The 26,777-nt window shown below is 41.4% G+C and overlaps 1 protein-coding gene across 1 annotated transcript; it reads left to right on the top strand.

The window, feature by feature from the left end:
- The first annotated feature begins 1,868 nt into the window (after positions 1-1,868).
- daam1a (dishevelled associated activator of morphogenesis 1a) lies at positions 1,869-26,486 on the top strand. Its single transcript, XM_056392648.1, has 26 exons — positions 1,869-2,251; positions 10,257-10,471; positions 10,558-10,647; positions 10,801-10,872; positions 11,164-11,258; positions 11,338-11,557; positions 12,358-12,471; positions 12,823-12,933; positions 13,595-13,698; positions 13,848-13,914; positions 14,081-14,198; positions 14,283-14,421; positions 15,426-15,484; positions 15,721-15,908; positions 16,043-16,309; positions 16,864-16,971; positions 17,432-17,529; positions 18,807-18,891; positions 19,288-19,394; positions 20,486-20,574; positions 20,794-20,962; positions 21,184-21,291; positions 22,414-22,474; positions 22,560-22,694; positions 23,249-23,419; positions 23,522-26,486. The coding sequence occupies exons 2-26, from the start codon at positions 10,286-10,288 to the stop codon at positions 23,723-23,725; spliced, it is 3,165 nt and encodes a 1,054-aa protein (XP_056248623.1). The 5' UTR covers positions 1,869-2,251; positions 10,257-10,285; the 3' UTR covers positions 23,726-26,486.
- Positions 26,487-26,777: the final 291 nt, after the last annotated feature.

Raw genomic sequence — 26,777 nt, forward strand, 5'->3', positions numbered from 1 at the left:
TTGTGAAACCCACATGAGAGAAAAATGAGAGTCATGATTCAGTCAGAGCTGAACACAGACATGAGAACACCACTGCAAATAAACATGGCTAAACCCGCTAATAAAAGTCTTTTACACCGCCAGTCGAGTCTGTCTCTCTGTTCGGACTGAGGACACACAACCATAAGGAGTGATGTCATCACATGCACTAACAGAGCACACACAAACACACAGGAGAGAGAGAGGGAGCTGTTAGCCGCCGTGATTCAGTTTTATTTGGAGCAGATTTAATGAGTGAAGTTGTGTCGCTTAAAGTTTAATCTATACATCCATGGTTTGTACAGACTATATCCTCTGGACCTTTGGGTGACCTCCACCTGTGGGAGACCGCTGATCTAGAACGAGTCTAAACTCTGCAGTTTGACTGACTGGTAAAAGTCCACATGGATGAAGGACAACACCTTCAACTCAACCTCTCTAAAACTGAATCTCAGTCATTCTTACCTGAACCAACCACCCAGCTGCTAGTCCAGGTGATGATTATCTCTCTCGTCTCCTTACACCTCTAACACCCGGACACGTCTAACGAGCACTCGTGTGTAATCAGAATAATGAATGAATCATAAACTTTGGCTACTTTATGTTCTGTCAGTAACACATTACACTATCTATCTGTCTATTGGTGTAATTACCTTCCGTCATCAGGTGTTATGTGCTTCTCTTTAAACTTGTTACTTAATTATGCCTACACGTTATGGAACACTATGCATCTTCAGTAATTGCTCTCTTCTTCAAATGTTGAGGATGTTAGTCACATGTGAGCCGGGCCTCGTTAGCCTAATGGAAAGCTAAGTCTCTATGGGAAGAAGAAGAATTAGCAGAATGTGAAGCAGCCATCGTTGTTGCTGCAGGAGCCTGGAGGGTGGAGGGTGGAGGGTGGAGGGTGGAGGTGAAGTTTCTCCTGAATTAGCTCATTGTAGATCACCTTTAAAGTATCTTGTAAAATTGTTCACTTCTGTTTTTGTCTATGTCCCTCTTTCTGTAAACTCTGCACCCACACTGTGTCAACACCTGCTGCAACCTTTGCCCTCAGAATACAGCAGTACATCTCTATGCATGTGTGTTTGTTGCACTGCGGAATTTTATAGTAATAAAGAAACATCAAAGACATTTTTTAACTGATACAATTTCATAAAAATGCTACTATCTGTAATCCAAAAGAAATCAATCATCCCACCGTTTAAACTCACAGTCTGTAACTTCTGCCTCTGGTTTCTCTGGTTGGAGAACTGATGGAAACATTTGGGATAATGTAAGAACATAAGTAGAACATGGGTCTAGTTGTTTTAAGACATTTTAATGTGGAAAAGTTACAGATGATATGATCCTCTGTGGTGGCTCAGATCTCCTGCATGTGTCTGATCATTACAGAGTGTGATTATGTGAGAGCAGGCGGAGGTAACGACACTAATGATCGAGGTTCAGTCAAACTGGTTCTGAAGAACCGAAAAAAAAAATGTAAATGTGATATTGTCTATAATGTGTTGATCTACACCCTGATGGTCAGATGTGAAGCTGCACGGATGTTTATTTCATTTTAACTAATTAGATATTTTCTCTAATTTTTTTTAATTTCAAATTATATAACACTTTGTTCCCCTGACACAAGCTTCCTATAATGACTGTCACCTGCCACTCTCTCTTTCTCTCTCTCTGTCTCTCTCTCTCTCTCTCTCTCTCTCTGTCACTCACTACACACACACACACACACACACACACACACACAATGCAGTGGGTGAGGTCTGGGTGTGACCGCCTCCACCAGGAATGCAGTAGTGTGTGTTTTGCGGAGTGATCTGTCAGTGTGTGTGTCAGAGACACAGGGACAGACGTTGCGTGGACGTGTGAAACAAACGTTAAGAGGATTTATATTTTCACGGACACCTGCAGGTTTCCTCCAGACTTTGATTAACTCTCTGTCAATCAGATCTTGGTGACTGTTTCTCTGTCTGGCGGATTCTGTATTTAACTCAACAAACGTCCTGAGGATTATGACTGTGGAACATTTTTGATTCGACAGGCTGATTTCACTTTCCGACTTTTATCTCTTTCATTTTAAAAAGTGAAATCGTGTCAGAAACTCAGAGTGACCGTCAGCTGCTGGAAGTGTTGGGAGTCGTCGGGATGTTCGTCTGACACCTGACTGATGCTACACCTGCAGCTGGAGCTGAACATGGCGCCTCACTGCATCACATAGACCAGGATCCCACAGGTAAGAAGCCCACACCCTGCATGTAGAGCAGGGGTCTCCAACACGTGGCTTGTGAGCTACCACGAGCCCACCTAAGCCCCCCACCCCCACCCCCACCCCCACCCCCGCCCCCGCCCACTTCAGTCAGGTATCAGTCAAATAAGTTACTGTCAGTTTGTTCACATCAGATCTGCTGTATAGGTGGTGACATGACAGTGATCCATGGCAACTCTTCTGATAACTTTTCTAATAAACAGAAACTATGTTGCCATGGATACAGTGAGTTTAGCTGTGGGCTTCAATGAAGTGAAGTGAATGATCTGTGTTAAATTCCTGTTTGTTATGTACCATTGATGAACTGACAACGATCACTGATCACTGACTCCCTCTCTGGTTTCTAATCAGATTTACTGAGGTTTATTTATAGATGTGTTATGTCTGTGTGTTCACGTCTGGCTGAATCATGACTCAGATTATTTGTCTGATGTGACTTTCAACTGTTTTTTGGTACAAAATGTGAGTTGTGGATATTGATATTAAGAACTTATTCTTCATCTACCTGTCAGTCATCTGATGTGGTTTGGAGATCAGTTTGAGTGTTTCGATACGACGTGTATAAATGTAACTAGTAATATAAGACATGAAGAGCTCTCTGCCCCTTTTATTCTGACAAAGTAGCTCTCAGTAGGTTGGAGACTCCAAACAGAGTCATGTGATGTGTGATGTAACCAGGTATCAATAACATAATTTCCAGTTCCTGTTCATGCAGTGGAGGAAAACAAGACTATAGAGTATCATTGCACATTTATTAAGTACAGTTGTTGGAGAAATGGTGTCAACATCGGTGGTGCAGTGGCACAGAGCCACCTGTCTGCTTGTAGAATACGTTTAGGTTTCCCACGCACACACATACAGTATGTCTACTCAACGAGTCAAACGAGTGAGTGAGCAAGAGAGAAAGAGAGGGATTGATTCAGTTACAACATCACCATAACACTCTGATTAGCCTGAGAAACAACAGCAGCAGCTGAATAACATGATACAATTTTCTATTACACTATATTGAATATCCCAGAGAAACGTGCAGTAAAAGTAAAAGTCGGCATTAAGCAACAGATTCCCTCATTAGCATCATCATCATCATCATCATCATGAGAGCAGCTGTCTAACTAACTACTAAAGATAGTAATAACAACATGCAACATCAAGACCAAACCAAGCTGCTACAATAAAATAGTATTCCTGCATAATTGAATTTTATTCTGCCTCTGAACGTTACATCAAACTGTTGCAGAACCACCTCAGCATCAATTCCAATATCATGATGGATCAAAGCACCAAACTCCTCCTTCATCTCCTGCTCTCCTCTTCAATCTAGACTCAAAATAAGACGGGACATCCTGTTGTCGCGATTCTATTTTCAAGATAGGATGTTAAAAAAACAAACAAAATCATTTTTAAAAAAAAGTACACACAGTATGTACAGTATTACAGCTGCCGGCGACATCACTGATATTCTGCTAATAAGGAACAGAGGCTGAATCAGCTCCTGTATGTGCAGGGGGTCTGGTCTTCAGTCCCCTGTACTGTAAGTTAGTCATTGTCTGTATAAATGAACACTGCTGTGCTCCAGCAGAGGTGAGTGACCCATATTTTTTATATTTAATATATTTTATATATTCTTTAACAGGCTTCCACCTGAGTTTTCTCCAAAGCCTCTGTTATTACCTGACTGCACCCCCACAGGTTTGATACGTCATAACCATGAAACACATTAAACCGTCATGGCTTTAGAATATCAGTGTTGTCAGCTTTTTGTTTGCGTGTGTTTGTTTTCCAGTCCGGTATCTCCAGCGCCGTACAGGACACAGTATTTACACTGAGAGAACAGTTTATTTCTCCTTCAGTTTCCCTCTGCTTCCTCACAGGCTTGTTTTCTTCCACTGTACTTGAACTACCCAGGAGGGATCACAGTCACTTTTCTATTGGTTACTGATTCATAACAAAAACCCACAGTAAGTCAGTGTATCACAAGGTGAGGAGAAACAATGTTAAAAATCATGACAGTAAGTGAGTGCTGCCTTTGTAAATCCCTGGTGACCCGACGTCACCGGAGCTAAATGGACTCTGCTCGACCTTGGTGCTGATGTTTTTCTGGCCTTTGTGTGAGGAAACTATGTGGCGTTCAAATGTACACAGGCAGTTTCAGTTTGTAGTGTGACTGTTTGGTCACTGGCTGCAGGTTGGTTATTATTGATCTGATTCAGTAGAAAAGGATTAAATTCATTTTACTTTTTCTTATTTTATCAAAGACAATAAGGTGATATGACATAACAGCATGATGGCATACACTACTAGTGTGACAAAACAACAACGTTTTTGTTATCATTATATTTTGAGGTACTGAGAGGGAGAGAGAAAAGCAGAAGAAAAACAAGGAAAAGAAAAAAGAGAAAAAACAAAAATAAAACATATATTTTCTTTTTTCTCTCCTGCCCTTCTTAGTGTGTAGGTAGAAAAGAGGGATGGGGGAGTTGGGCACAAGCGATGCAGATTATCTGGACTGCATGACTCACGACCCAAAAACGTTTCTCCTGACAGTATCTCGTTATATCAGGATAATGAGCTTTGTTATCTTGAGAGGATGGGATAAAACATATTTGTGAGACTGGCCTCTGAAAAAAAAACTTTTCTTATGAGATGAAAAGCAGTAAATGATTATATATTAATACTAAACAACACGGCTGACTGACACTGTGCAGCTGACTGATTTTATTTGTATAATGATTTTGTTACAGTTTTCTCAGTGATGGTCAGTTATTACTGTTTCAGTCATGATCAGTCAATGATCGACAAACGGTTTTAACAGTTCCATTTGACAATTAATTATTTACCGTCACGTCAGTCCTTATAGAAAACAATGATTAAACTATCAGGATTATAAGTAACTGGAGACAAAACCTTTTTTTTCACTCCACATAGGTCATAAACCTTCAATATAAAAATGACTCATTGAGAAATAGAAATGTTATGGTCCAATATGGTCGCGACGTTGATGTATCAATGGGCTGATGCGACCAATAAGGTGTCTTATGTATGGACTATGCACCACATGGTGATGTACATGGTGATGTGCCCCTGTTAGAACTAAACCAGATTCATGATACCAGACAACCTCAGATAAGCCCAAAGGTATCTGGTTAACCCACTAACCTCACTTCTGATGGCCAGCTTCGTGTTAGTGGTTATTCAGGACGACCCATGTCAGGCTACCTGAAGCCAGGTAACCCACAGGCCTGCCCCTGGTCTGACTAGTTTTCAGGTGCAGATTCACCTCAGGCGGAACTGGTGTAAAAATCTGACATATTCTCCAAGGTTCCTCCCTGCTGCAGTGTGGACATCAGTCTGTCAGAAGTAAATGTGTCACACTTTACTGTGGGCTGCTCTTATTGTAAAGTACCTGCACAATATTCCAGTCACATATGTGCTTTTAAAGGCACTGGGAATAAGACAAACCTGTGGAACCAAAGTAAGAAACATTCTCCACATTTGTTCTCTTTTTAAATGTAAATGAAATAAGAAAAAAACAGGTTGACAGCCAAACCAATGTCTGATGGTCTGAGGTGTTTAAAACCAAGGAGCCAGAGTTTTCATGTCAAAGTATTGTGCATGTTATCTTTATTGACCCATAAGATATTTAGTTTGTTAGCTTAATTGTAACAAACAGTTTTATTGATATATTTCTGTGTAGAAAAAGAATATGGAGTCTTGCCTGAGTCCACACCCTTTTCCCATGTTACCCACGAGTTATAGTGAGTAATCGTGGCTGTTGTGATGGAACATACCTGTGTTTTCATAATAAATATTGTGTATTTCATAAATACCATTGGATCCTTTTGTTTCCTTGCTTGGACTTGGATCAGACCTGGAGCTTCAAAGCAAGTGTGAATCACAGGATTGACTTCACAATAATCCAACTGAGATAAATTTATTTTCTAGAAAATGTTAATTATTTAATTTTCTTGCTATAAAACGCTTGGATGCAGTCCTATAGGGAACTTTGAAGTTATTTAAATGTCACTCTTTCATCCCACACATGTTCGTATGTTTGTAAATTCATTTTCAGCACATACAATATGAAGATTATTCACAGTGCTCACATGTGACTTAAATCCACAATGTATTAGCAGAGCACTGCAGCACAGCAACGAGTTCAGTTAGTTTCTACATGTGATAGCTTCTTACAGATAATATTGAGCAGGGCTTAATATGTGTTGGATCCAGGACCTCCCAAATTGGGATCAGCTTGTATTTGATTGGATCTGGTACATCCTTAGTTCGCTTGTTAGCCTGCTGCTTTTCATGGTTGTAAACAGAACTTTTGGTCTTAATTCCATTTCCCCTCCATTGTAGTAATCCCCAGAGAGAGAGCTGTCATAAACAGCTGTTTCTACACCTACCCCTGTTGATTGTGAATGATTATTGTGAATGCTCTGATTAATGTAAGTAAATAATGTTATTCATGATATAACAGCTAGCATCAACATATTGTTCAATGTTCTCCAGCAAGAGTCGGTCTGGTCATCAGGAGCTACAGGACAAATTCTGGTGGGCTGCTGCATTGGACTGTCAGATAGTTTTAACCAGCCCTGTCAAATCTCTTTAGTGGTCCACTCTGTGTGCCTGTCATTCAGGGTCCACATGAGAGCGTGCTGTGTTTTAGTAGTTGTCGTAGACCGAGAAGTCTGAGCCGAAATGAGACGGTCTGGTCTACGGAGGATTTCTGCTTCGTGTCATCAGCTGTTCCTGCCTTTACTACTGCGTTGCAAAGTGTGGCTCCTGTCACCTAGAAACCTTGACAACATGTAACTTTTTTCCTCCAGAAAACTTGAGGTTTTAACAGTTGTACAGTTAGCTTTTGAACTGAGCTGAAACCCAATATTTACATTTAACAGTGTAATCCTCTGTGTCAATGCTGTTATCTTATATTCATTACCAGCACGCAATGAGTCTTGGGATAAGTTGGACCACGAAAATGATGAAGGGGCCTTAATTGGACAGTCTGCAAGAGGACAGATGTTCAGCAGCTGCATCAACAACACAAGCTCTGATAAACATTCACTGACTGAACTGTCCTTGAGTGAGACAATGAATCCCCTACAGCACTGACCTTTGACCCCTGTGTGAAAGAGGGGCTAGAGAAAACACACTCCAGAGATCAATGAAGTATTGATTAAACCCTGCAAACTCTCATCTGAGTGGTTGATCAGGATGAATTATAACAGTCATCAATACACACACACACACACACACACACACACACACACACACACACACACACACACACACACACACACAGTGCCGATCATTATTTAGTCCTGCAGCAGCCACTGACATGTTGTTATGTAAAAAACATTTACATGACTGAGACAAGGACACGTCGTCACACACATCAACACACACATGGAGCTCCAGGTCTGTATATGTTGTTTGTAGGGCTGAAGTGTGGCAGTGTGAGCTCCAGACTTTAAGTCATGTGATAAAAACTGAACCAACTTAATGAAAATAAGCTCACTCCATCTGCTGATGAAAACAGAGAAATGCTGTTGAAATCTCCAGAAAGAAGTTTGTAGGTGGATGTTAAGTTCTGATTATTTTGTCAAATTACTGTCCCCAAGTTCATGAGTGAACTCTTTACGGCTGTCCTGATCATTTCTCAGGTCACATGGTCACCTGTGACTGTCTCAGTGTCACTGTTTGTAACATTAGATGAGAGCTGTGATGCACAAATCTATCACTAGGATTAAATATCATCTGATATAATGCATCATGAATAATGTTAGATCATTTTTTCTTACTTCATGGGCTATTTGAGATTTTTGTGGGAATAAAAATGTAGCATTTGAGCACTGATTTGGATTTCCATTACCATGGCAACAGTCGAAGACTCATGAAGTTTTTCAAATTTTTCAAAAGCTAGAATGTAAAATATGACAGTGAGCAGTGATCAGCAATCAACACGTAAAGCTGCTATAATCAATATTGTCATATAAGCAATGGATCAAATGACTGATTCTGTAAGTTAGACTGTTTTATATTATCTAAAATGAAAGCCATAGAATCTAATAATACATGAGCCCATGATGTATTTAATTTTAAAGGGTGAGTCATATACCTGCCCACTTACCTATATAACCTGAGGTGCCTAAAGTCAGTGACTGCATCTTAAAGGAATATTTTGACTGTAATGGAAGATTGTTAATGTGTTTGTGCTGCTACCAGGATCTGAATTTCTCTAAACAGGCAGTTCACCATGAAGATTATGATCCACATTCACGGTCCCAAAAAGTCCAGTGAAGTTCTGATGTGATCTCTGATATCAACCACAGAGCAAATGATCAACTCTACAGAACATACTGACAGTCCATCAGTCCAACCTGCAACACTGACATTCTCATTTCAAATTATCGAAACTGCTTCTGGCCCTGGATCCGGACCTGGATCCGGACCTGGATAACCTCTCACTGAGCGTCACTGTCCCGATCAGCTGAGCTTCCTCCAGCTGAGGGTGTGTCTCTGCCTACCTGTCCGTCAGCTGTCATGCCTCACATAACCGTTGAGCTACTCCTCACCTGTCGGCCCAGTCTGGCCTCAACCCTCTTATGTAATGTTGGCACTGGTGCCAACTCTGACTTCCTACCAGGGAGCCAATCAGTAACCAGCGTTCTTTCTGTGCGCCTTGAAGGAACGTCTTCAAATTTAGCACAAACTTTCATTTGGACTCAAGGACAAACTGATTCAGAATTTGGGGTCAAAGGTCAAAGGTGAAAGTCATGGTGACCTCACAAAACACTTTTTAGCCATTCCTCAAGACTTCACAGCAATTAAAATTTCACACAGATGGTTCATATTTTCTATGACTCTGGATAAACAGGGATGTAACCTGAAACTAGTCTGAGTGGAGGAGGGATACAGCCATGACGAGGTGATTCTAGTTCTGTAATAAACCAGACCAGGATCTTTCCCTGACCTGAACTAAGAGCTGTCAGTTCTTGAATAGAAACATGAAACAGTTTCATAAAGCTGGAGTTATCACAGGTGGAAGTTGTACTGCAAGTCCCTAAAAACTAAATGGCCACTTAGACAGTTTGTCCCGGCACACAGGAACGTACACAAAGCAACCTTTGTCGTCATGGTAATAATAATAAAAGTAAAAGTCCTGTTTTCTGTCAACCTGTCCATCCGTTACGCTTCCTACAGAACATATTTACTGTCGCAGTTCTGTTGCGTATAAACATCATTTCCAGGATACAGAGTTCAGTGTCGAGTCTCACCACAAACAAACTCACACAACCGCAATCTACCACAAAACACACCATGAAGTGTAGCAATAACACTGTGGGATAACATCATATTCTTTGACTGTGATTTCAGGGCCTGAGTTAGTACCTGTTACCTACAGCTACACTGAAACTACTGTCTGTCTGCAACATACCACAGCTCTGTTTCTATCATAAATCAAACCCTTAAAATAAATTACCAGACACGTCTGTGATGTAAGAGCTCAGGGCCACACCTCGTGACTCAGTCGTTCAGTTGTGGTTTGTTAATCACACCCAGATGAGTCCATTTGTGTCGAGCAAAACTCCTCCAACCTGAACAACCTTCAAACCTCTGATACGACCATAGCAGTGTCTCCTGAAATAGTGGATCTAATTGCTTGGGGCCCCCAAGGGAAAAAGGGGCCCTTGGTGGCCCCTCATATTGACACATTTTGCAATGACAACTATAAACCCCTTAAACCTCCATTAAAGACACAATACAGTGCACTGCTGTGGCCCCAGAACACCCCTATAGGTGGGTCCCCTGATGATGACATGTACTGTAGCTAGTGTCTACTGAGTCTGCATGTGAGGTTTTTAGGGGACATCTGTAAATCGCTGCGTATAGCATGTATCGATATGTGATATCCATAAAACCGGGGAATAATTAACAACATTTTTTTTTATTTCTAATCTTCATCCAGCCAACACTGGTGAGGTCGCTGCTGTAACCATGGCAGCCTGGGTGAAGCGGCCTGAGGGGCGTGGCCTGTCCTCTCTGTTCTCCTGTTGCTTCAATGGAAGTGACCAACCGGAGATCACCTACTGCCACGACAATATCAACGGTATGGCTGCACTGGAGCCCTCCCTGCCCATGCCCCCCCCTCAGGAGCTGGACTCCATGTTCACGGAGCTGGTGGTGAGTGTTTCTACACACCTTCAACCAATCATAATAGCTTTCCTCTTGTCCTCCTCATCCTCACTTCCTGTCTCTTTCTATCCCAGGATGAGCTGGGCCTCACAGAGGAGCACAGAGCCGCCATGTTTTCTTTACCAGCAGAGAAAAAGTGGCAGATCTATTGTAGCAAGAAAATGGTAAGAAACTATAACTTCAGCAGAGCGGATCTCTTGCTGCTTTTTTTGGTAAATAGTTTTCATTTTCTCTGTTGATAAAAAGGCTGATGACACGTGGATTTAAGTGCAGTATCTCCATAACCGTGACCTGTGTGTCACATGTGTGTTTTTCAGGAGGCAGAGGAGAATAAAGGAGCGACCAGCTGGCCAGATTTTTATATTGACCAGCTCAGGTCCATGGCTGCTGTGAGTAACACACCAAAGTCTGTTTTCATCCTGATTATTGTCCCAGTTTATTCACAGATTAAGATTTATAGATTTTGCTTTGTTGACAATTTTCTTTACAGAATTAGATTATTAATCAAAAATTTCACTAAATTCTTGACATCCTTGTGTCGAATTAAAAAGCATTTCATCAGAGTAATTTTACACGTAGAGCCTTTTCTATTTTTGTCATAATATATATTGTCATGTATATTACATACATTTACTAGGGAGCGTATGTCCAGTCTCTGAGTTTAACCACTCTGTTTCCAGAGGAAGACTCTGCTGGCACTGGAGGATGATGAAGAGCAGGGAGGATATAAGATGGTGGATGGTCTGAAAACAGCACTGAGGACACAGCCCATGAGGTTACACACACATCACTCTGTCTCTTTTCCTCCTGTGCTCCACTGAGCTGCAGAATAACCTCTGACTGATCTCCCTCAGCTTCGTGACGCGGTTCATTGAGCTGGATGGCCTCTCATGTATCCTGAACTTCCTCAAGTCCATGGACTACGAGACCACTGAGTCTCAGATCCACACCTCCCTGATTGGCTGCATCAAGGCTCTGATGAACAACTCTCAGGGCAGATCTCATGTCCTGGGTCACTGTGAGAGCATCAACATCATCGCTCAGAGTCTCACCACTGAAAACATCAAAACCAAGGTGGGTGCAACCTAAGAGCATGTAGGTTCACTCTGCGACTTCCTGTCAGTCTGAATTCATAAAGACATATATTTAGAAGCTGAGGGAGCTGATGGTTATGCTAATTTCAACATCAGGATCACTGACTGGGCTCCATGGTCAGGCGCCTCTGTTTGAAATGAATATTCACAATATTGGCTGGACCGCAACGGCCAATCCTATAATCTAGGTTGTCCCTGACTGACTGATTGACTGACTGACTGACTGACTGATGATATTTCCACCACTGGTCAGCTGAGTGCCGCGCCGCAGTCTACTGAGCTGCTCTGGTTTCCTGGCTGCTTGGGAACTGCAGGGAAGCAAAGGAGTGCTTCCAATACACAGAGCCTCGCCTCCATTACAGCAAATAAACTACTTTGATTCTATGTATCATTATTAGTAAGGAGGCAGAGGAAGAACTAAACATAAGACTCACCGAGCAGAGTGAGCCGGAGAGAGGGAGGGAGAGAGAGAAGTCAACGAACAAGGCTTCGTACTGCTTCCACCGAGTGTGCTTGTGTACATGTATTTGTGCCTTTATACAGGATTCATACAAAACAGGCACACACTCATAAAAATACTGGTCCATAGTGCTACTTGTGGTGAAAAACAGGGTTTCCATGTGAAGGGAAGCTGGTGATATATTGTATTCTTACAATAGGTATGGTTTGTTTCTGGTCACAGTTTTAAAAAACTGTATACTTCCTGTAAACTCAACCTGTACAACAGTGATCATGAATGTTTCTTCTCCTTTGTAACTGACCGTCGTTCTCTCCTCTTAGGTTGCAGTGTTAGAGATTCTGGGTGCAGTTTGTTTGGTGCCAGGAGGTCATAAGAAAGTCCTTGAAGCCATGCTGCACTACCAGAGATTCGCCTCCGAGAGAACTCGCTTTCAGGTCTGCTTTGATTTTCTAAATTTGTCTGTGCTTCATTTCAATTCCTGCAGAGGAAGATGTGAAAGGACGAAACAGGTGAATCTGATTTATTGATGAATGATGATGAATCAAAGCTTAAAGGTTCTACCTGTAAGTTTTCTCTGCTGCTGAATGTGGTTTTTCGTCAGCACCATCGTGTGATGGAGGCAGGTCCATCTCCTTCTGTATATATCTGGAGTCTGTAGACAGACCACCAGGGAAATAATGTGAAAGAAAGAATTTTGAAGCCAAACTGGTGTCAAACAAAAATATTTACCCGTACAGACATGATTTATGATGGTAAAACCTGAGTATTTCCTGTTTTGTGTGCAGACCCTGGTGACGGACTTGGATCGATCTACAGGCCGCTACAGAGACGAAGTTAATCTGAAGACGGCCATCATGTCCTTCATCAATGCTGTTCTCAGCCAGGGAGCAGGAGAGGTAAGGAATCATCGTCATCATTATTACGTTAAATGTCTTCTAGGAGTTAGTTTGTAATGAGGTGTGACTTTTTTCTTCCTTTCAATTTTGCTTGAAGTTGATGAACAATATTAATAATACACAGAACTGAAACTACAGTAGATTAGGAGGGGAACACTTCATCTTGGTCTTACTCGATGTAAGCACTGCCTTTGATCATACCATCCTCATTAGTCAACCGTAGTCACTGGTTTCTCAGGGGAGAGCGAGAGACTGAATCATATTAGACTAATAGATATTTGTTGGTTTCAGTGGGTCACTATGTGTCCCGTTATCTGGAGTGGGGTTAATCCTCTGTCCCATTCTGTTCTCTGTGTATATGCTTACCCTGAGAAAAACTAAAGGCCACTGTTTGTCTGTATTTTTGAGTGCTTCTATCTTGTATGCACTTTTCGATTAGCTTCATGATGTACAGCGCCTTTTTCAACACAGCACTAAACCTGTGCTGAAAAAGGTGCTATTCAAATAAAGTTTTACTTACCTATTTACTAACAGTAACTACTTTCTCATATTTACTTCATCTTTGATCATTTTTGTCCTGTCTTTTCACATTGTGTAAGAAAAATGATGAAAATAATATGACAATGCTGTGTGCATGTGTGCATGTGTGTGTCTTCCACAGACCAGTCTGGAGTTCCGTATCCATCTGCGTTATGAGTTTCTGATGCTGGGCATCCAGCCGGTCATCGACAAACTACGTTCCCATGAAAACGCCACGCTGGACAGGTACATCAGATGCACCATGAGGTGCAAGAATTTTCAAACTTACTGTAACATGGATCTAAAAGATAAGTGACAGGTCAGGGGAAGTTAATGGTACCTTAACATATGATGAATTTTTCTGAGTTCAGTTGTTGGATGTTGTTGTCTTCCAGACACCTGGACTTCTTTGGGATGTTGAGGAATGACGATGAGCTGGTGATGTCCAAACGCTTTGATGGTGTAAGTCATTCAGACAAAACTTTATACTGTTTTGTTCTTCCATGTCAGCAACAGTCAGAGCCGGAAGCATATTGTTTTCTGGTTGTCCATCCATCCGTCAGTCCATATGTACATCTTGTAAATGTAAATCACATGTGTCTGTGATAAATGTCTTTTGATGTGCCAGGTCCATATAGAGACTAAAAGTGCGAGCCAGATGTTCGAGCTGATCAGGAAGAAGCTGAACCACACTGAAGCTTACCCTCACCTGCTGTCTGCACTGCACCACTGCCTCATGATGCCATGTAAGAGAGGCCGTCTCTCTGCTCACCTACAGTTTACTGGCAGCAGTTTTCTCTGTGTTGACTCCTTCCTCTGTCTGTTTGCAGACAAGCAGAACAGCACCACCCTACAGTACTGGGTGCTGTTGGACCGGATAGTTCAGCAGCTGGTTCTGCAGACGGACAAAGGTGAAAACCCTGACGTTGCTCCACTGGAAGACTTCAACATTAAAAATGTTATACGCATGTAAGTTTACAGGGTTCCTCACATTGGGGCATCAGCATCAGTGCTGCAAAGGTTTTTAATAATGATGACAGATTAGATTCAAACTGCACCAATGACGGATTTCAGATAATATCAGATTCAGCCAAGACTTCTGAATAGTAATCTTTACAGGTCTAATATTACTTTCACAAAATCTTGATGAATGAGAGAAATATAGTCTCACATTTGACCAACTCCACATTGATTTAAATAATTAACCATAAACTTACATCAATCTAACACCGTTCACCTCTGTTGCTATGGTGACATCAAATAACTGCATCAAGGAAACATTTTTACCAACTATTCATTTTGATAAAATGTTACAAAAGTACACGTAAATGACCGAGCACTTTATTAGAAACACCTGTACACCTGCTCATTCACGGAGTTATCCACTCCGGTCCAGAATGCAGCAGATCGTCTGGTCTTTGATCAGTCATTGACCTACACTGGTCATCCATGAATGCCTGAATTAAATTCAAGTCATTAATGCTGCCTTCAGAGTAACTTATATGCTCCATCTACCTGAATTCAATCATTCAGCCTCACGCTTTTCAGCCACTGTGTTCCGTGTGGTCCGGCACACAAGACAGTCTCAGTCCAGTCTGTTCTGGTCTGTGGTTCCCTGATGGTGGAACAAGCTACTAAAGTCTAAAGTATCAGAGCAGAGCGTCACTCTCTGTCTTCAGGAATCTGCTGAAGACTCCTCTCTTCAGAGAGCAACTCCTCTAACACCTCTAACACCTCTACATGTCTAACGAGCTCTTACTGTCAACTTTACCTGCACCTCTTTACCTCATCTCCTTCACTTATTAAACACATGTAGTCCTTACACCAAGGTCTACTTCTGTACTTACACTTTAGTGTGGTCCCTCAGTGGAAGCTGCTTTGGATAAAAACTTCTGACAAATGAGTGAACGTAAATATACATATAGTCATGTGTGTGTGTGTGTGTGTGTGTGTGTGTGTGTCTTTGCCGACAGGCTCGTCAAGGAGAATGAGGTCAAACAGTGGAAGGAACAAGCTGATAAAATGAGGAAAGGTAAATATACACTCAATACATTCATCATTCCCTTTTTTATTTTAATTAATTCATCTACAAGAAGCACCCAACACAAAACCAAACTCATATATAAATAAGTCAAACCAGTGCTGGATTATTGTCCGTCACTCGTCATCTGTCGCAGCAGTTTCTGCCTTCAAGAGTTCCACTTTGAATAACCCGGTTTGCAGATTTAACATGCTGCTATGAGCTGTCTGACCGTCTCCTCTCTCCAGACCATCACAACCTCCAGCAGCGCTTCGAAAAGAAGGAGAGGGAGTGTGAGGCCAAGAGCAAGGAGAAAGAAGAGATGATGGCCATGCTGAACAAGATGAAGGACAAGCTGGAGCGAGAGAGCAACGACCACAAACAAGCTAAACTACAAGTGGCCGAGCTGTCTGCTCGGCTGCAGCAGCTCAGCTCTGTACGTTCACCGACAGCAGAAACATTTCAACATGTATCTGTGATCAGTTCCTGTGTATTTACATGTATGTAATATTGAGATTCACAAGATCCCGTCATCACGACCATCGTTTGTGTGTCGGTCCTCTGTCTCAGGCCTCCACCGTTCCAGGAGGACCTCCTGTCACCTCCGGCGGTTTAGCTCTCCCTGGTTTTGCCTCGTCCGTCCCCTCTCCTCCTCCTCCTCCCCCTCCTCCTCCACCGCCTCCTCCTCCAGGAGGCCCACCAGCTTTTGGCACGGCTCCATTTGCTCCACCTCCTCCTCCTCCCCTTCCAGGAGCTCCACTAGGAAGTGTCCAGAAGAAAAACATCCCTCAGCCACCGAACCCAATGAAGTCCTTCAACTGGAGCAAACTGCCTGAGGTACAGTACACTGGTCACCGGTGCTATTGTCACTGCAGCTAGTCCATCTGCTGCAGCTGCTCCCAGGCCTGTTACTGCTGCTGCTCCTCTTCCAGCTGTTACTACTAATGTTCTCCTCACCTACCAGAACAAGGCCTCTAGTTACATCCAAGTTAATGCATTCATACGGAGCAGTGGTCAGGTTTGCAGTGTAATAGCTTCAACACAATCATAATGTGCGCAGCGCACATTCTGTAGCATCAGCCAACAGCTACAGATGTTTGAACTGGTCCAGCTGATGTTCAGACATGTTCAGTCATCCTCAAACAATCCCAACGAGTCATTACTGAAAGACAGTATCTTATTGAACAAAACGAAAAACTGTTATCAAGAAACAATACACTGATGCTTTCTGGGAAATAGAGTAAATCCAGTTTCCACTGAGGTGCTGCTCTACGTTAAAGTCTGGTGTTCTGTACTTTTCCTCTTGTGCAGAGCAAAACCAGCAACGACCGTGTTTTAACTGGAGAGTAAGTGACGATTATATTCACAAACTACTCTGCTGTTTGTTTCAGAACAAGACAGAAGGAACCATCTGGAAAAACATCGACGATCTCAAGGTCTTCGGAGTCCTGGATCTGGAGGAGTTCCAGAGGACCTTCTCAGCTTACCAGAAGCCACAAGTAAACACACTGCACACAACACACTGCACACAACACACAACACACAACCCCCCCGCCCGCCATGCCTCAAGCAGCTCTGTCCTTTCTCTTTGTGTCGGTGACATAAACATCCATTCATATATTTTCTCATGTGATTTCTTCAGTGTCACAGTTCCTGAGTCTCTGATGCTAAATGAAGCAACGCTGCTTACGTTCATTTCTTTTAATTATACCTATTCTAATAAGTCCAGGCTAATGCACTGCGATATGAGACTCTCCCAAAAGATAAAAGCAGATGTAGTTGCCAGTAAATTTTAAGATTTGTTTCTGAAGTTTCTTTTTCTCATTTCTTGGCAATAATCAACCAACGTCATGAATAAACCAGCTGATTATCTGCATCAGTTTGTTGTATTAATGTTTATCATTTAAATCAGTTATCTTAAGATAATGACATCATCATGACGTTCCTGTGTGTCAACAGAAGGACGCTGAGGACGATCACAGTTTTATTAAGAAAGTGAAGGAGCTGTCAGTGATCGACGGTCGCCGAGCACAGAACTGTAACATCCTGCTCTCCCGGTCAGTGTGTGTGTGTGTGTGTGTGTGTGTGTGTGTTATGTTAATGATGGAATTGGACATGAACTCTGTTGGTGTTAGCAGCCTGGAGGGTTGTTTTCTTCACATTATAACCTGGTACATTCTTCATAAACCTGAGGATCATGAACTCACCACAGGTTACTGTCAGTGTTTACGTCTTGTTGGATGTTGTGGTCTGCACCTTTACATGTGGTGTGTGTGAGAGAAACACACATTGGTCTGTGTGTTTTTACCGTTTTGCTTATTTCATCTAATTGACTTGAGCAAAATACTGATCTACAAACGATTTTTAGGATTGCGTGTATAAGTAAGTTTTCCTAACAACAGCAGCTGATGTTATTCTCATTTAACAAAAAACTTCCACACCCACAATAAAAAGGGAGCAGCTTGATTTATGATTAAGACTTTAGTAAGACTTTATTTGTACTGCACTTTTAAATAAAAATGACAAAGTGCTTCACATGAGTCAAATATAAAACATCCAAACAAATCAAAGTAAACGATATTAAAAAAGACATATCACAATAAAAGCTTTTTTCATAAAAATGGCATCATAAGTGATGAAACAGAAACAGTATTGTTGTTGACAAAATGTTGTGGTCAAATAGGTCAAATAAATCATTATTTACCTGTAGATTTATTAGACTTCTGTTCATGTGGAGACATGGCCATATTTATCAGGATTTATATGAGTCTTGTATTTACAGTCGATTTGTAAAAATTCTGATGAATACAACAAAGTGGAAGCTGCAGGTTTTAGAGGACTAAATATTTTTAATGAAAGGCCAGATTTTGGCCCATTGACCACTACTGTCTGTCTTTTTATTTTCATTTATTTATTTATCTATTTATATTGTGGGTGTCATATTTGATACCACCACTGGGAGTCGCCAAAGATTTTCACATCCTACACCGCACAGAGGGGTTTAACCTGTGTTTCCATATTTCAGTCTGTACATCCTTCAGAGGTTCAACAGAAAACAAAGAGGACATTTGTTATAAAACGTGTATAAAATGTATAAAACACCCACATCAGAGAGAGATCTCAGTCTGCTGCATTAACACAGACTGAACCACTTTCTTAATGTTAAACTAGAGGCCCGGACAAAAGCAGAAACTACATCCTCCACAGTTTAATGAAGCTTTTTCTCTTACAGCCTCAGCAGGAAAAGCTCATTTCACCAAGAGAAAAATAATTAAAATGCAGATTAAAATGAAGTATGAAATGTAAAAGTATAATGTGTAAATTTGTGTTACAGGCTGAAGCTGACCAATGAGGAGATGCGCCATGCCATCCTGACCATGGATGAACAGGAGGACTTGCCTAAAGACATGTTGGAGCAGGTGGCAAAACGCACACACACACACACAAACACACACACACACACACACACACAGAAACACACAACACAGTCTGAAGACACACAAGCTCCATGTTCATTACGTCACATAGTATTGTCAGAAAGACATTAACAGCGTGGGAGGGGTGATGACAGTTGTCTAGTGTTTTGTATGTGCTACATTCTAATATATAATCATATTATTAAATAAAACTATGTGTTCAGTAAGAGAAGATTTTATCAGCTTTATTCACTTTTATATTTTGAGATAATTCTGGATCCATGTTTCTAATGGAACCATGGAAACATCTTATTAATATGTTCTACTAATCATATATCTCATAATCTTTTACATGAGGAGCTTTTCAAATTAAAAGTTTGTGCATCTCTGTCTGTGAAGCTGCTGAAGTTTGTTCCTGAGAAGAGCGACATCGAGCTGTTAGAAGAACACAAGCATGAGCTGGACCGTATGGCCAAAGCAGACCGCTTCCTGTATGACATGAGCAGGTACACACCACAAAACACACCCTCTGTGGGGGTGACGATCTACTACAGGTCTTACTTTGTCCTGTTCTTACCTCAGATTGTGTTTCATCACTCTCCTCCAATTCAGTTATTCTCTGAACTACAGTGCTGTAATTAGTCTCCTCCTCCTCCTCTCTCAGTGGTCTTCTCCTTGAGCTCCATGGGTGTCTTTACTCTCTCTTTTTCTCTTGGTGGCTTCCTCTTCTCTCTTGTCTCCATGCTAAAATTCTTTCTCTGTGCTCTGTCTCCTCCACATAACCAGATAGCTTTCAGTATACACCCGAATCTGGCCCATGTACAGCATTATTGTCAGATGTTACTTCCACATCTGGACCAATTCTGGCACAAGCAGAGAAAATCTGTCACAACTGTAAGGGTAGTTAGGGTTTAGCTGGACCCAAAATGCAGCCAACATATAGACAAGGGAGGCAAGGGTGATTGAACACAGGTGAAACATATTAGGGCGGGGCAGACAATCACCACACAGAAAACAGGACCAAGACAGGAAGCAAAACACTGAGACACACAAGGAAACAAATTACAAAATAAAACAGGAAGTGCACGGGGAAACAGAGCACAAGACAGGGAAGACTAAACTGGACACTAGAAATACCCAAACTAAAAATACTCAAAACCCAGAACAGAAACCCAAGACACAGAAAACTGAATCATCAAGAAAGTCCCAAAAACGTCCAAAAAAACAAAACCCTGGAGCCTCCAGGCTGAGACCATGACAAAACCTTCCAGCTGTCAGCCAACACTGGAGGGTAACTGGAGGATATGAGGAAATATATGGGCCAGACTCGGGCTGAGTTTCATTTTGCTATCCAAAAAAAAATCAAACTTCTCTTGGGGACGGCCGGGCACTGTAGATGGCATGGGCGTATGCACAGCATAGGTCTGGTGTAGGTCTGGTGTAGGTACGGCATAGGTACGGCATAGGTACGGCATAGGTACGGCATAGGTACGGCATAGGTACGGAGTTGCTGTGTAACCTGCTGGTCCAGTTGTCAGTGACTCTTTGAGAGATTTTGATTCCACTCAGAGTTTTTCAATTTTTTGTGCAAACCCAGAATCAACCACTATCAGCAGAGACTCCAGGCTCTCTACATTAAGAAGAAGTTTGCTGAGAGAGTGGATGACGTCAAACCTAAAATCAAAGGTACCGTTTCTGTCCCAGAGGGTCGTGAGTTTACACTGAATGAATGAATGAGGCTGAATGTTTGAGGGTTAAATTTGAACCTAAGGTGTGGGTTATTATGAATGAATTTCTCTCTTAAAGTTTCTGTTTTGTGTCCTCTGCTGAAGATATGATATGGAACATTACAGTCGTGACGTGAGTGCTGTGTGTGAACTTCCCTCCTCCTCTCTGTGCTCTCAGCTCTGTGTGTTGCGTCCAGGGAGGTGGTTCAGAGCGGGACTCTGCGTCAGCTCCTTGAGGTGGTCCTGGCCTTCGGGAACTACATGAACAAAGGACAACGAGGAAACGCCTATGGATTTAAAATGTCCAGTCTCAACAAGATCGCTGACACCAAGTCCAGCATAGACAAGTACACTTCTCTACAAAGCTTTTTCACATGTGGGAGTGGGGGCTGAAGTTTGTCTGAGTCCTGGTATTCTTCATGCTGGTTCTATTCAGAAGAACAGAGCCATTTTCAGTGCTATTAGTAACACCTGTGCTTTTGCTGCCTGCCCTGTTCACTAGTTCAACAGTTTCACAGCCACACTAATGGATGATTGATGGTTAAATACATGTGGTGTGTGTTATTAGAAACATCACTCTGCTCCACTACATGATCACTGTCCTGGAGAAGAAGTACCCGAAGGTGGCAGCGTTCAGTGAAGAGCTGCAGAATGTGCCCCAAGCTGCTAAAGTCAAGTAAGAATGAACAAACGCACTGTTGAAGTAACACATGCAGAATCAGGTTTATCTAGATAGCTGTGTTTTAAATGTATTTAGCCGGTTTATACATGTGTGTAAGAGGAAAAGCAACACACAGCATCATGTCATTTTAAACGAGTTGGCTACATTTACTTATGTTCAACAAAACATTAATAAAATCATGTCGTTATTGTTTCACACCCATACAAAGAATAATTGTTGTTTTATAATTATGATTCTTTGTTTTATATTTTAATTAATCTTATACAGTACCAGTCAAAACTTTGACTATACTACAGGACATGTGTCTAAACCTTTGACTGGTACTATATACGTATACACAGTATATAATGCAGGGCACACATACAGGAAAGCCAGGACTGAGAAGCTACTGAGGAAGTTGTGGGAAACAGTTTGTGATGTCATTCTCTGAGGGTGAAACAAGAGGAAGTTGAAACATGACACAGTTAGCTATAAAGTCTATTTCAGTCTTTAGCAGCTGGCTTTGTTAATAAAAGGTGCGTTCGAGATTGACTTCAGCTGAAAACAAGGGTCACCATGTTGTCAGAAGGTGAAAAGAAATGAAATCTAAAGAATAATAAATATGACCTATAAGGACTTTACTACTTTTACAGTAAGAAACTCTGAACTATATTGTTTTACTGCTTTCTGATGGGAATGAAAACCATAGTGTTGGTGTCTATGTGAATAAAAGAGCAGTCAGAAGGAGGAGATCAAATAAACTGTATCCCCATTAGCAGAGAGAACCATAACAGAGGATCTGAAGTTCTTAGAATAAAAAACATCATGCATGTCAGTGAGGCCTTCAGCCAATCATGACGTCATCATGAAAACTGAAGGCGCCTTGCTCCTGCGAGGTTTGAAAGTCATGTGACATGGTGACGTTGTGCAGCGCCGGTGAAAGATGGACAAAATTTCTAACCAGTATGCAATGTGTTAAGTCCAGCATGCATCATATCAAGTTGGCGCTGTGCAGCGCCACATAAAGTCAAACGCACCTTAACTTGTCCAAGACTTCAGGTGGAGGTAAACAGTCACTGCACCAAGAAATAGTTCCAGGTCCATCTGAGCCTAACACCCTGCCATGTGTCTCTCCAGTATGACAGAGTTGGAGAAGGACATTGGGAATCTGAGATCTGGTCTGAGGAGCGTTGAGGCGGTGAGTGAGCTCTGCAGAGCGCTTGAAGATCTTTTCAGTATTAATGTCTTGTCTCTTTGTCTGATGTATTTCGGTCCCTCTGCAGGAGCTGAAGCACCAGCAGGCCCAGGCCTCTCACAGTCCTGCGGATAAGTTTGTCCCTGTGGTCAGTCAGTTCATCACCGTGGCCTCATTCAGCTTCTCTGAGGTCGAGGAGTCTCTCACTGAGGCCAAAGAACTGGTAAGAACAGATAACAACAGATGACTTATTCATTCAGTTAGACTCCTTCTCTGATTTCTTCTGCCTTTAAAACGTATATCATCATCATCATAACAATAAAGGCGTGAAGGTGTGAAGGCGTCGACCACAGACACTGAGGAACCAGAAATCCAACTCAACATCTGTGGGAGATGTTGGAGCGATGTGTTCTCTTGACCACCTCCATCAGGCTAGCAGTTTCCCACTGCTTCAAGTGTTTATGCTAAGCTAAGCTAGCCATGTCTGTACTTCACTGATGGCGATATTTCCCTAGCGGCTAAAAAAGTTCCATTGATTTGCTGGTCCAGTCAGAGAGACTGAGGGGAAATGATCCAAACTTGAAGTTTTCTATGAAGTACAAACTTTATAAAAGATTCAGGGCTTTTGGGAAAACAAGTGAGGCTGGTTTATCCCCATGTCTGACAAAACAAGCAAACTTTGCAACTTCAATGTGCGTTTTTTTCTCCAAAGCTTCAACATACCATAGAAAGTTATTATTAAATTAGCAGCTTGATCCTTTGTGGCTCTTGTTGCAGTTTGTAAAGGCACTGAGACACTTCGGAGAGGACTCATCCACCCTGCAGCCGGACGAGTTCTTTGGGATCTTCGACACTTTCCTCGGATCGTTCTTAGAGGCTAAACAAGACAACCAGAACATGGCCAGACGCAAGGAGGAGGAGGAGAAACGGGCTCTCATGGAGGCACAGGTCAGCAGCGATATCAGATCGTTTTCTTACTAACCTCTGAGAGCCGACATCAGTAACACCGCCTTTCACCTACACTGACTCTGTCTCTCTCTTGGTCTGCAGCTGAAGAGAGAGCGGGAGCAGAAGCTGAAGAAGGCCAAAGCAGATGAAGAGGAGGGCGGCGGGGAGTTCGACGACTTGGTGTCCGCTCTGCGCTCTGGGGAGGTGTTCGATAAGGACTTGTCCAAAATGAACCGCAGAAAGCAGCGGAGACACAACATGTTCGACAGCAGCAGAGAGAGACCGGCAGCAAAACTCAACCAGTGACAGGAAGCAGCGACACCTCCCTGAGACCGATGGAGGCTTCATCCACACTGATGGGTCATGGTTGTATATACAGTAGATATAGATACAGACAGTGTATGTATAGAGTACAAAAACTGAAGTGTTAAAGCAAGAAGTTGTGCTTTTACAGGAGGTTATGGACAAGACTAAAGCTGTGTCCCAATTAAGGGGTTCGGAGGAAGTGGTCTACGTAGCTGTTGTAGACCCTGAAGGCCAAACCGGAATGAGACGGTCTGGCCTAAGGAGGATTTTTTCTTGGCATCACCAGCTATGTTCGCCCTTACCGTCGTGCCATAAAGCGCTGCTCCTGTTGCCTAGCAACCTTGACAACATGTAACTTTTTTTTTTAAAGCCCGTGGTTTTAACAGTTATTGTTAGGTGTTGAAATGAGCTGGAATTCAATACTTACATTTAAAAGTGTAATCCTCAGGCTTTATATTATACACATATTCAATACAACATACGTTCATGTTTTATTTTGCTGCCTTGTGTAAAGCACTTTGTAACGTGGGTTTAGAGGAGTGCTTTATAAATAAGATTATCTTGGGCTAGGTTGGGCCTACCTAGTCACATTTCAACAGCCTTTCGACAAGCCTGTTGAAATGTGGCAGCCTAATCGCGCCGCTGAATTGCGACACAGCTTATCCTTTTGCCGACCTCAGTGACTCATTGGTTGGTTGCCTGGCAGTGTCATCGTGATGATTGTCCACTTGCTCACTCACTCACCCACAATATAGAGTTTTCTACACAGAAGACTGACTAGGGGATACGTGCAGACAGCAGCTGACACATTTCAGACTCTGCTTAAATTGCTAAATAATTATTATCTCTACACGTAAAGAAACACGAGCATCTGCATCACGAGGTGAAATACATTCAAATACAGAGCAACCTGAAGTCTGTTTTGGTCAGTTCTTACTGCTGTTGTCAGTTTGTGTTATTGTAAGAGTTTCATACTGTATTAATTACACTTCTGTCCAAAGCAAATTTAAAGTATAGTATTCATTTATCTTATTTTTTTTTTTTTTTTTTAATGACATTGTTTTTAAAGCAACAGTAGGCCCACTGTTGTTAGAGCTCACAAGTATTGTTATTTAGAGATGTTATTTATTTATCGCTAATATACATTTATAAGAATATGAAATCACTTTTAACTAGCAGCTAACGTTAGCACCTAGCATGTTAGTGAGATGGCTTCTGCTGCACTTTCACAAGACAGGCTGCAATGCATGATGGTTTAACTGGAGCAATAAAGTGTACAGCTTCTGTACACTGAATTTGATGTGCCTCGTGACACGTGACAGCGTGTAGTTGACGGGAACCACAAAGTAGTTTCAAATTCAACTTACACTGACTCTAGTTTTAATGTAAAAAAAAAAAAAAAGAGAGAGAGTGTGTGCTTGTGAGTGTGTGTGTGTGTGTGAGTGTGTGCTATAAGTGTGAGTCTGGGGATGAACTGATGTATCTGTACAGGATGTTTTGCACAATATAACATCATATATAAGGGACCATGAGTGATATAGAGTTATAATATTGGATTGACTGGATGTGGATGATTGTGTTTGGAGTCTCAGTGTCTTCACAGACAGTTTAGTTTAGTTGAGTTTATGTAACTTCATGTATGTGCCTGAATGTAGTGACATGAAGCAGAAGTCTAGCTTGTGTTATTAGTTATAATTGAAATAACACCTTTGAGTGTTTTTATGTTTTTTTTAATGGCACATTTTTGTAAGAGAGAAAGTAACAAAAACACACATTCATCCTAAGATCAAATATATTTGACCTACATTGTTTATGTATGTGCACAGCTCTGGTTTATTGCAGTTCTGAAAGAAAAACTTCTGTCGGTTCATCCTCTAAAACATTTATTGATCAATGTGAAATTTATATAAAAAAAAAAAAAATGCATCATTTAGTAACTCTCAATATTTTTGTTCTGTTTTGTTTTTGTAAAGTGTTCAGGTGTTTGTTGCTGGTTGTAACACCTCCCCATTTATTCATTCCGTCATTTTACACAACAGTATGTGAATATCTGCACAGGTAATATTTGTATTCATGAAGTTGTTGTTTCATTTTAATATTTACAATTTGAACAAATTATGAACAAAACACTTCAGTTTCATTCCTTACAGATAGATAATTAAAATTGTACTTAATTGAGAATCAGTATTATCAGTTAATGTGGGTATATGTTGTGATATAAGTGTGATATAGATGAAATCACAGGTGTTATTATTTAAAAAGAATTACAGTCCAGTAACAAATATTATTGATCAGCTGCTCTTCGTGTCCTCTGATGGCTTTAAATGGGTTTGGTAGAAAAACTGAGGAAAGATTATTCCTGGTTGATTTGGATCAAAAGTCTCCTGTGTCAGTTATTGTACTTTAGTGCCAGGTGTATCTGTTGGACTCAGCAGCCTTTATTTATGTATAGAGAATCTAAACTATCTGAACTGACACTTAGCCACATGTTCACTGATCTGGAACCATTTACAACATCACATTTCTATTCAAAAACCTCAGAGGATCCAGATGTATCCCTCTGATTAGTGAAAATTTGTCACATCTATTCAAAATCTTATTTCCTGTGTGGAGGGTTTCCAGCTCTGTGGGATATCTGGACTCTTTAATTAACTGTAAATCACATATAGTGATCTTCTGCCTGTTGAAGAGGCTGTTCTGTGCTGCCACAATGTATGTCAAGCTCACTAAATGTCACTAAGTAAAAGTGGGAATAACAATATTGTGTTTTTGTTTCAGTTTCTTTTATTTTTTTTAAGAACTGAAGAATGAGCTGAATTGGAGCAGTAACTTACAGAAAATAATACTGAACAATAACGCAATTTAATCTCTCGGTTGAAATGTGGAAGGCCCATATCACTGTGGAACTGGGTTCTTGAAAGTTATTCATAAATGTACTGAATCTCATTTTTCCAGAAACCCTTTGATGGGAAAGTCACAGCAACAAACTGTGTCTAACTGTATGAACTGTGTGTGCACATGAACTGTGGTTTATTATTTTATTTATCACGAG

This window comes from Seriola aureovittata, chromosome 13 (assembly GCF_021018895.1).
Source record: "Seriola aureovittata isolate HTS-2021-v1 ecotype China chromosome 13, ASM2101889v1, whole genome shotgun sequence".
NCBI lineage: Eukaryota > Metazoa > Chordata > Actinopteri > Carangiformes > Carangidae > Seriola > Seriola aureovittata.

Bases quoted from the DNA above. Each gene is read 5' to 3' on its own strand.
- daam1a (XM_056392648.1), top strand. From the start codon at position 10,286: ATGGCAGCCTGGGTGAAGCGGCCTGAGGGGCGTGGCCTGTCCTCTCTG. The intron at 12,934-13,594 runs GTAAGGAATCAT...TGTCTTCCACAG, and splicing joins TCAGCCAGGGAGCAGGAGAG to ACCAGTCTGGAGTTCCGTAT. The intron at 17,530-18,806 runs GTCAGTGTGTGT...TTTGTGTTACAG, and splicing joins TGTAACATCCTGCTCTCCCG to GCTGAAGCTGACCAATGAGG.